Source organism: Balaenoptera acutorostrata, chromosome 13, assembly GCF_949987535.1.
Source record: "Balaenoptera acutorostrata chromosome 13, mBalAcu1.1, whole genome shotgun sequence".
NCBI classification, from domain to species: domain Eukaryota; kingdom Metazoa; phylum Chordata; class Mammalia; order Artiodactyla; family Balaenopteridae; genus Balaenoptera; species Balaenoptera acutorostrata.
The window spans coordinates 52,122,162-52,132,831 of NC_080076.1; the positions used below are offsets into that span (position 1 = coordinate 52,122,162).

The 10,670-nt window shown below is 39.8% G+C and overlaps 1 protein-coding gene across 7 annotated transcripts in view; it reads right to left on the reverse strand.

Annotated features, from left to right (window-relative positions):
• IMPACT (impact RWD domain protein) overlaps positions 1 to 6,405 on the reverse strand; it is a 28,129-nt gene extending 21,724 nt beyond the window's left edge. For 2 of the 7 annotated variants that reach the window (XM_057526581.1, XM_057526580.1), the window contains exons 1-4: positions 6,256 to 6,405; positions 5,045 to 5,173; positions 3,990 to 4,042; positions 2,743 to 2,805 (exon numbers count right to left, since the gene is read on the reverse strand). In XM_057526581.1, coding sequence (XP_057382564.1) covers positions 2,743 to 2,805; positions 3,990 to 4,042; positions 5,045 to 5,173; positions 6,256 to 6,291 — 281 coding nt within the window. In that variant the 5' untranslated portion in view covers positions 6,292 to 6,405. Of the gene's footprint in view, positions 1 to 2,742; positions 2,806 to 3,989; positions 4,043 to 5,044; positions 5,174 to 5,918; positions 6,155 to 6,255 lie in introns of those variants that run through there. The other 5 variants (XM_057526582.1, XM_057526585.1, XM_007197586.3 and 2 more) reach the window with 4 other exon arrangements.
• Between the last annotated feature and the right edge of the window lie 4,265 nt (positions 6,406 to 10,670).

Consider the following 10,670-nt stretch of genomic DNA (forward strand, 5'->3'; position numbering starts at 1 on the left):
ACAAGATAATGCCCAAACTCCTTACCAGCTTACAGGTTCTTTTTTCTTACACCTACCTCAATTTCTATCCCTGGCATGTTGAACTATCTGCTGAACTCTGAAGATGCCAGGTTGCTTCACACCTACATGATTTTGCTCATGCAGTTCCTTCTATCAGAAAATCTCTCGCCCTCTGACCACCTGCCAAACACCGCACCTAAAGGTCACCTTCAAAATGGAACCCTCCTTTACAACCTCACCATGCCCAGAGACCTCTAAAACAATAGCACTTGGTCCAAACCTCTCAGTAATTGTCACTATATTGTTTTGGTACACAATTAATCTATATTAATTTTTAAATTGTGAGCATATAGGAGATACTCATAAAATGTTTACTGGAAAGACTTAGTTTTCAGACTTCATCTCTCCTTACATAAGAAAAAACATAGTTCATCTTCTTATCTAGGCAAAAATAAAATTTAGCATTCAAAATGATGCCAAATAAATATGAAAATCTTGATGTTACAATATTTAGAACATAATGAAACTATAAACATTAAGAACTATATCCATACATTTAAAATGTTTAATTTTCAATGACTAATAGTGTTTTTCACTTGTTGCCCCCTGCTGGGATTTTATGGGAAAATATGATTAAAAGTTGTCACACAAAACTTTTAAAAACAGAATGTATATTTCTATTTAGACCACATGTGTGAAAATACTACTATTGGACTGGGTTTATTTTCAAGTGTTTTTAATAAACAAGACAGTATGAACCATATCCTATCTTTAGAACAAACTCCTTTGTTATTTCTGATCCTTCCTAATTCTCTAGTAGCTCAAGTGAACTACTTAGGGAGAACAGCAAGTTGTGTCCTATAGGAGGATATCTCTTAATAAAGGGAGGCACTTTTGGGGCAGAAAAAAGGCAGATGGGAAGCCATTTCAGAGTGCATGACATTGTGCATAGATAGGAGAAAAATCTAATTGATGAATATGATTAACAGGATGGAAGCCAAGTGTAGGAAGATTTTTCAAGAAGAGAAAGTGTTCAACACCACCAAAAGTTACAGAGGTCAAGTAAGATAAGAACTGAAAAATGACTGTAAAATGTATAATTACGACATCATTGGTGAGCAAATTTGCAGTATATTTATCTTATTCTACTTTAGGGGGGAGATAAATTGGTAAATAGGCATAAATAAAAGATTACAGAAAGAAGTTTGTTGGGGGCACAAAAGTTGGAGTGGCCAGTAAGGTCAGGGACAGGTATCAGAAAACACTTCATTGAGAAAACATGTAATATTTATATGCTGAGGATGATGGAATCACTAAATGGGGGCCTCTCCCATTGATATGTCCAGTTCTTGGTTACTTCCAGAGTCAAGTGTAAACCTAGGAACTCAAGGAAGACCACACTTCCTCTAGGAAGGAACAAACAGAATCAATTCCATGAAGACTTAGCATTTTTAAATTAAATATTCTGTGAGGAAAAGAAACCTGGTCTAGAGCCCACAGATACAAAGGGGGTTCTCTCACTGTGCCAAATGGGGTAGCCACCTACAACATATAGGACAATCCTTACCAGTTCCTGGATTACAGTAAAACTGATATTCCAGAACATTATTTGTTGTACTAAATTAATGTATCTCATTAAAATTAACCCAAATCACAGAAATATCTTCTCTGAACTACTTCACTAGCCTCCTGATATCCCACATCTATTCTTGCTTCCTTCCAATCAGTTCTCACCCAGAAACAGAACGGTGTTTTCAAAATGAAAATCTTATCATGGCATCACACCACTTAAAACTCTTCTCTGCTTCCCAAAGGTCTTAGGATAAAGACAAAAATCCTCAACATGGCCTACAGGACTCTCCATAACTTCCCCTGCCTACCTCACTAGGTCATTTTCCCACCATGTTCCCTTCTCTCCTCCTCTCTCTTTTCCCACTTAATACCACCATTACGTTGTATCTTGACATGTGCCAAACTCATTGACACAGAGCCTTTGCACATGCTGTGGCCCTTCACTGGAGTTATCTTCACTTAAGTAACTCAGCTCTTAAGTCAAACAAGCCATCCCTGACCTCCTAGACTAGGTCAGGACTTCTTTCAAACTCAATTAGCACTGTATATTAATATCTTTCTTTTACAGAACTTATCACAGCTGCAGTGTGACATTCATTTTTACAGTGTTATGAGTAATATCTCCCCTACCTGCAAATTCTAAATGAAAACAGGGACCATTTCTGTTTTTGCTAATTATGCGTATCCAGGATCTAGTACAATGCCTGCCATATAGCATTTGTTGAATGAATGAAAGAGTGAAAAATACAGTATATCAATAGACTCTCAGTCTTATGGCCTAATACAAGAACGTTACCATTAAAAATACATAGTAGTTTAATGAATAATTATGCTTAGGATTCTGCTGTTACCAGTTTCATTCAACATAGCCTATGAAAAGAGCAAAATAAGAGCAGTATCTCTTAATCTACTTTCACAAGCTGGCTAAGTGTCTTTATAGCTATTAGTTCTAAATAACAGTGTATTTTTGTTTCTAAGCAGAATTCGTATCAAATGTATATATAAAATTACATTATACAACCAATCTTTCAAGGATTTTTCAAGTATATTCTTTTTGTTAATGGAAAAGCAGCTTAACAAAAAGTTTAGAAAAGGCCCTAACATATCATGATTCCAACAAAGGCCCACTATAGTCACTCATAGAATTTTTTGTAATCATCCATCACTTACATATATATTTCCTCAAGGCTATTCGATAAATCTGCACGTTCTTGCCCTTGAAGCCAAGGAGCACTAAGATTAAATAAAACAAAATAAAGAAGATTATTCAAAGAATTGTGTTTATATCTCAAAGAAAAAATACTGATTAATCACAAACTGGTTTTATTTAACTTTAACAATTTTTCTATTTTCATCAAAATGTTATCTTATGTTGTATAAATCGATACAGTTCCAAAATGCTTTCATTGGCATTAATTCATTTATTCCTCCCAAAAAACCATGCTGAAGCCAACACCATTATTATTCAATTAAAATACGGTTTAAAAAACAGGAGAGTTCATAGGATATCATAAATCTGCCCTAGTTTACCTAAGTGGCAGAAGAGGTTCCAGAATCTAAATTTCCACATTCACAGTATCTGCCACACTATCAGGACTTCCCAATTTTTTCTAAATGGTGTCTCAAAACAAACTCTAACAAATAAGTCAGTTGCCACATGACTGTAAAAAAAATAATCAACTTTTTCTGAAAAGGGCACAGATGTTTACAAGCATTCTATAATATCTTTCATTTTCAATAAAAATGAAAAATTACAGAACCATGAGTAATAGCAAATTTTACCACTATGGTTTTAAAACACTCATACAAAAGACAATCCCACTGGAAGGTAAAAATTTTAGTAATTGAGATTTAATGCAATTCTGTCTGCATAGGTTTATACAGCTTAGTAGGTCAAGCGGGCAAGGTGGATCAAAGGTTACTTGCAATCAACAGGTCATGACTCATTAAGACTACGCTTGGGCTGCTGAGATGGTTCCTCAACAACAAGGGCAGGACAAGCACCGCAAGCACCACGGGCGATTCCTGGAAGGCAGGCCGTCTTACACAGAGGCAGGTCAAGGAACTGGCGAGGTCAGCAGAACCAGGTTAGGAGCAACTCTATAGGCCAAGGTTTCTAGATTACTAGGTTGTCTAAAGAGGAAGATTTCCCTCCCTGTCTCTAAAGACAATTCTGTAACTATTTTACCCCCTATGGATGCTCTGATTCTCTTTTATACTAAGTGGCAAACTTCAAAGTGTTTTTACATAATTTAATTTTTAAATTTAAATGCTCTATATCAAGTCCAAAAGGTGTTTTTAACTTCTATATATATTTTGATAAGGTAGTCCATATAAACACAATGTACAGTACAGAGAAACAATCTTTGAAAAGTATAATCTTTTTATAAAAATATAAATATAGAAATATAGCTTACTTCAGTTGATAAATAGGTGGGGCTGTACCTGGGTATTCATTCGGTAGCATCACCTACAAAGCAGTTTAAAAACAAATCTGCTTATACTTCATCATGGCTCAAAAATAACAACATTCATAAAGCCAGTCATTGGACAGATTTCTAACTTGCCAAACTAAGAAACAAAACCATTGTTTTGTTAAATTTCAGGAGAGAATTCCCACCTCATATTTATGCTTCTGCCTTAAATATGTTGTTAAGATGATGCCAATCTTTTATGAAGGAGATCATTATTTGCAGAGAAAGTATAAAAGCAATGAAAGTTAGAAATTAAGTGGGGAGGACAAAGACAAAAGGAAAAGAAAAACTGAAATAGGGGCATTATACCCCAACCCCAAATGAAAGAGCGGCATTATAACATGTTCCAGATATTTTTCTTAAGGAATTAAAAAAAAAAATCCTACCAGACACTATTAAATACATTAAATAGCTACCACTTAATAGAGAACCATGCACGTTTCTTTTCAAATCAGTATTACTATAAAAACAAATACTGACAAAAACTCAATTTGGCATCTTTTATGTTGGAAGTATAGGCAGTCATCAAAGAATAAGCATTAAAATAGAAAGCCATAGCTGATGTTTTCATTTATCCTAACCACAACCGATTCCCAACTAACAAATGAGTACCAACTCTATGAACCATCTAAATAACTAACCTATTCTTCCTCTTAAATGTTAGTCATCTTCCCAGGTTTAGACTCTCTTCTATTAAACGTACAGGATAGTGAAAGGAAGTGAAACTCAAGTCTGCCAATGGTACATTAAGAACATTTAAATAAATAAAATAATAGGGAGAGAAAAGATTGAGACTATCTATGAAAGCGTTACTTGAGAGTGATCTGAGATTTAATTACCCATATGTTTAGATCATCAATCGTTAACAAAAGCCAACAACAAAAAGACAATTCAGAACAAGTCACACAAGAATAATCATTAGAGGAATACAACAGCAGTCAATCATACAAGAGTCAACATTGTAACTGGAAAATGGCTGTAGAGAAGGGCAAAAATACCTGCAAGCAAAGTGTCCATTTGGGGTCATCTATATCGTCGCTAATTCTAATACAAAATATTTTGGCACAGTCATCAATGACACACCATTCCTCGCCATATATAGCTGCCATTGCTTCAATTTCCTCATTCTGAAAGAGGTTGATGGGGGGAAAAAAAGTCAAAGAATGCACCGACCCTAAAAACCTGAGTTTTCCTTATTGCTTTATAAGGTATTTGTATTTAACATCACCAGCTTGGATGAAGGATCCCTGAATGAACGATACCAAACGTTCTCAGCAGCCGGTCACCATGTTCTACCCTCTGGGTACCAGACACGATGGCAATGACTGGCACCAGCCCTGCTACTACATCACTGTGCTTTTGACCACTACTGAGCCAAAATATACATGCACTCCCATATCCTGCAGTGAGATTTACAAGTGAAAGGACAAACATATCTCCTTTGCTCCACCTTCTCTTTTTAACAGGTAACCCCACGCCCCCACTCCCCGGTGGCACTGCTACTTATTATATTCGCCCTATATTACTACTGGCTATCTCCTTCGTTGTTCTTGTTTTGAATTTGGGCACGAGGCTGAGCGGTTGTTGGGGTTTTTGGTCATCAAACCCTCGAAACATTTCAGAAATTACTCTTTTGGTTTCGGCTTAAAGAAGAGTAAAACCGGACCTAAAGGTAAACATGGGAAGCAAAGTATACATTCAACTTTGTATCCTCTCATTTTGTCCTCATAGCGCATTCTGAAAAGCTTTAAGAGCGCCCACGTGAGCCACGCGCTGGGGAAAGCTCAACGCCAAGAGGAGGAAGGTTCAGTGACTCCAGGGTCTGTGTTATTATTGCCCGTTTTGCGAAAGCAGAAACGGTTCTTAAGTGACCTGTCCAAGGTGACCCGGCGGAGACAGGGCGGGGAGCAGAACCCGGGTTTCTGCCTCCGGCCGGGAGCTGCTCAGTCGCGTGCTGATGGTTGACGGTGACAGCGCCCGAGGCAGGCCCTGCGCGCCGACGCCCGGAAGCGGCCGGCCCGAGAGCGATCGGCTGAGATCAAGCGCCGGGGCAAAGGGACGCGGCGGAGCGAACGGCGCGGCCTCGGGCGCGGGCGGTGCGGGCGAGACCGGGGGCGGCCCCGGGCAGAGGCCCCTCTGCCGAGGAGGCCCGGGGCGGCGAGACGAGGCCGAGCCGAGCCTAAAGGTCGGCGCCCCGCCGGGGCCTCACCTGCCTCTGGTCGCTCCCTCCGTCCCCCTCAGCCATGTGGCCCCGGGAGCGGCCGAGCGGCCACCACCTGCCCAGGTCCGGAGCGCGGGGGCGGGGCGCTGCGACTGTGAGCCGAGCGCGGTCTGCAGCGCCGCCCGCAGCGCGGCCCGACCCGGAACCGCAAGCCAGCCACGCAGCGCGGCTCGCATCTGCTTCCGGGTTGCGGGCCAGGTGGGACTAGGGGGCTATCGGCGCCAGGGCTCTCCATTCTGGCCTCGCGCCCGCCTTTCCCCTCGTCTTCCGCTGGGCCCTGGGGACGCCGTCCCGCCCAAGCGGCGGCAGGAGGGCGTCTGGGCTCTGCTCCTGTAACCCGCTGGGGCTTCTGCTCGCCCACGGCGCAGTCGGTGCCATCGGAACCCCCCGGAGACACTGGGGAGTCAGCTTCACCGCAGCGTCCCAGGAAGGGACTCACAGCTCAAGACCCATCTTTGCATTTCAAGGCACGGTGTTTTTGTTTTAAGTGTTTTAAGATATTTTGTCTGATTTGAGCAGGGGTGGGTTTGATTTACCAAAAGCAGGAGAGCAGGAGAGGGCAGAAGGCAATTTTGAAAGCGTGCGGAAAAACTTTACTCACTCGCCGTTGTGTTGTGATAGTTTTCTTTGGTGTCCTTGGACATTTTGTCTGGGAGCATCTTTTGTTCAGGACGCTAGTTTTGCCAGTCAACATGAAGGTCGTTGTTTCACTATCCAAAAAATTTGAATAAGTTTGTGTCATTTCTCCCCTGCCCCCAACACGTACGTTCCAATACATTTGTTGTGACTTATATCTGTCACTTTATTTGAGATACCTTAATTAAATCACTTAATGTCTTATTCGAGAGGCATTTTTATCACTTCTTGCCTCACTTTCTTCACACATGCACACACACACACACACACACACACAAACTCAAAATACTACATCTTTCTTTTCTCCCGTCTTCCTTAATCAGGGGCATGTTTTATTTCCCCTTTAAAACACTTCCCTGAATCAGGAAAATTCCGTAAAGAATTGGACCTGAATTACTTTGAAGAGATCTTAATATAAGCCTTGTGGATTTATTAATTCAACAGACATTAGGTTCTTACTGTGCTAAACTTTGGAAATGCAGATTTAGATGTCGTGCATTGCCTTTAAGAAGCTAAGATGTGAGGGAACAAAAGTAAATGAGTATTTTAATGGACTAGAATTATGTCCTGTTAGTATCATAAAGAAGGCCATCTATTCAAATTTTATTGGGCTTCTTGTTTCAGACAATGTTTGAACTGAGTTATTGAAGAAGAGGTAGAGGTTAGTTAATTGAAAAAGGAAGGAAATTGTTCCAGATGGAGAAAAAAATATTGGCAGAAAATTTGTGGCCCATTTAAGGAACATCCTGCATTTCACTGCCTCTGACATCACAGCTGTCAACCTCCTCTTGTCACATGGCTTGCATAATCCCTTTATGATTGTCTCCATAAATCTGCACATGTGCACTCATTTTGGTTCCAAGAGAGGACTTGGAGGACTTTGGCCCTCTGTCATGTCAATAACATCCCCTCCCTCCAATTATTTGGTTTGGACAGTGTATTTTTCATCTTGAATACAAGCAGTTTTAAGCCCCTCCTTCCAACCAAGTAGGGCCCCAAAGTCCCTGCGCACCCAGTCCATCACGATATTTCTCTTCTTGGTGAGGAATTTGCTTGGAAGTGCCGAGAGGTTTGGTCACTGTGAGTCTCCAGGTTGCCTGAAACTTTCTGCAGTTATCATCCTAATACTACCTAGATGTCCATCTACTGACCTCTACTAACCTCTTCTTATGTCTTACAGCTTCTGTTGCAAAAAACAGTGATTTTCACCCTTAAAAAAAAAGAAAGCCATAGAATCCTTTCTTCAATGAAAACCTATGTAAAACAGATTAGGTTGTTCTGGCTGAAATAGTGGTGATGGGCCTGAAGTCCCAGCTATCAATACCTAGCAACCCTCCCTCCCAGTGGCCCCTCAAAGACTTTCAACCCAAATTTGAAAACTACCATGTTAAAATGTAACAGAAAACAATGCACAGCACAATTTAACCTTCTAAACAAAGCATAATGTATCTAGTTTATTATACATAGCACCTCTTTTCTTACCACATATATCAACCTAGTCTATTTTACCTTCTGCAGGTTACACCCATGATTTTCTATTAATTCCTGTTTCTTCATAGCTAGAGCCTTTAAATCTTCTTTTGAGCTCAGATTCTAGATGGAAATTACTGTTTCTGCCAAAGTGCACAAAGCAAAACCTTCCCTATTTCTCTGAATGCAGAGAACCCTGAATAAGGCTCAAAACTCAGATTATGCAAAGAGCACTTTGGAAAGAGAAGGAGAGAAGTAATTACTGCAGTAACGAGTGTGGCAGACAATCTACATTTTGCATAACATATTGGAAGAAAGCAAGACTTTATAGACAATTTAGTTGAAAAAGACTTTACTTAATACAAACTTTGAGCAGTTAAGCAGAGGCTGAGAATAGTCTGCAAATAGTAACATAGACTTGGATACAAGCGGTGTATCTAAACCAGATTCTGCTGATTTCCACATCCCTTTACCCAAATGGTTTACTAGGTATCTTCCTCAAACTCGTTGTGTTCAAAAGTGAGCTCAATGTCTTTCTCCCTAAATCTGTTTCTCCTCCTATCTTCCCCGTTTCCGTAATTGGCAATCCCTGAACCCTGCATCAGTAATTGTCCAAGCTTGAAACCTGGGAGATATACTATATGCCTCTCTTTCACTGCCTTCATATACAGACAGCAAGTTCTGTTGATTCTGATTCCTTAATATCCCTTACATTCCTCATATTCTCCTTCCTAGTCTTTCTGATTCTGTCTGGACCCTCTTAAAATTACTCTCCTCACATCTGCCAGAGGCATCATTCAAAATGCACAAGTCTGATGTGTTTTTTCTCCCTTGAAATCCTTTATTTGCTCCCCATAGCTTTCATGGTAATGCTTAAACACCCTAACACACAAGGTGTGTTCCTGGCTGCCTCTCTAATTTTATCTCCCCTGTTTTAGCCAGAGCAGCCTAATCTATTTTTTTAAAGCTTTCTTTGAATTCCATGGCTTTAGAAAAAAAAGTGTGAAAACTGCTATTTTACACCATAGACACTGTGTAGGGGGTTGAGTTAAGATATACAAAGAAGTCAGTAACTAGAGTGAAGGAAGAGAACGGATCTGTTTAGCAATAGATGGACACTGATCTCTATTTCTGTCTTTGTGCCAGTACCATACTGTCTTGATTACTATAGCTTTGTTGTATAGTCTGAAGTCTGGGAGCCTGATTCCTCCAGCTCCATTTTTCTTTTTCAAGATTGCTTTGGCTGTTTGGGGTCTTTTGTGTTTCCATACAAATTGTGAAATTTTTTGTTCTAGTTCTGTGAAAAATGCCATTGGTAGTTTGATAGGGATTGCATTGAATCTGTAGATTGCTTTGGGTAGTATAGTCATTTTCACAGTGTTGATTCTTCTAATCCAAGAACATGGTATATCTCTCCAGCTGTTTGTATCATCTTTAATTTCTTTCATCAGTGTCTTATAGTTTTCTGCATACAGGTCTTTTGTCTCCTTAGGTAGGTTTATTCCTAGGTATTTTATTCTTTTTGTTGCAATGGTAATGGAACAGGATAGAAAGCCCAGAGATAAACCCACACACATATGGTCACCTTAGTTTTGATAAAGGAGGCAAGAATATACAATGGAGAAAAGACAGCCTCTTCAATAAGCGGTGCTGGGAAAACTGGACAGCTACGTGTAAAAGAATGAAGTTAGTACACTCCCTAACACAATACACAAAAATAAACTCAAAATGGATTAAAGACCTAAATGTAAGGCCAGACACTATAAAACTCTTAGAGGAAAACATAGGCAGAACACTCTATGACATAAATCACAGCAAGATCCTTTTTGACCCACCTCCTAGAGAAATGGAAATAAAAACAAAAACAAATGGGACCTAATGAAACTTAAAAGCTTCTGCACAGCAAAGGAAACTATAAACAAGACAAAAAGACAACCCTCAGAATGGGAGAAAGTATTTGTAAATGAAGCAACTGACAAAGGATTAATATCCAAAATTTACAAGCAGCTCATGCAGCTCAATATCAAAAAAACAAACAACCCAATCCAAAAATGGGCAGAAGACTTAAATAGACATTTCTCCAAAGATATACAGATTGCCAACAAACACATGAAAGGATGCTCAACATCACTAATCATTAAAGAAATGCAAATCAAAACTACAATGAGGTATCACCTCACACCAGTCAGAATGGCCATCATCAAAAAATCTACAAACAGTAATTGCTGGAGAGGGTGTGGAGAAAAGGCAACCCTCTTGCACTGTTGGTGGGAATGTTAATTGATACAGCCACTATG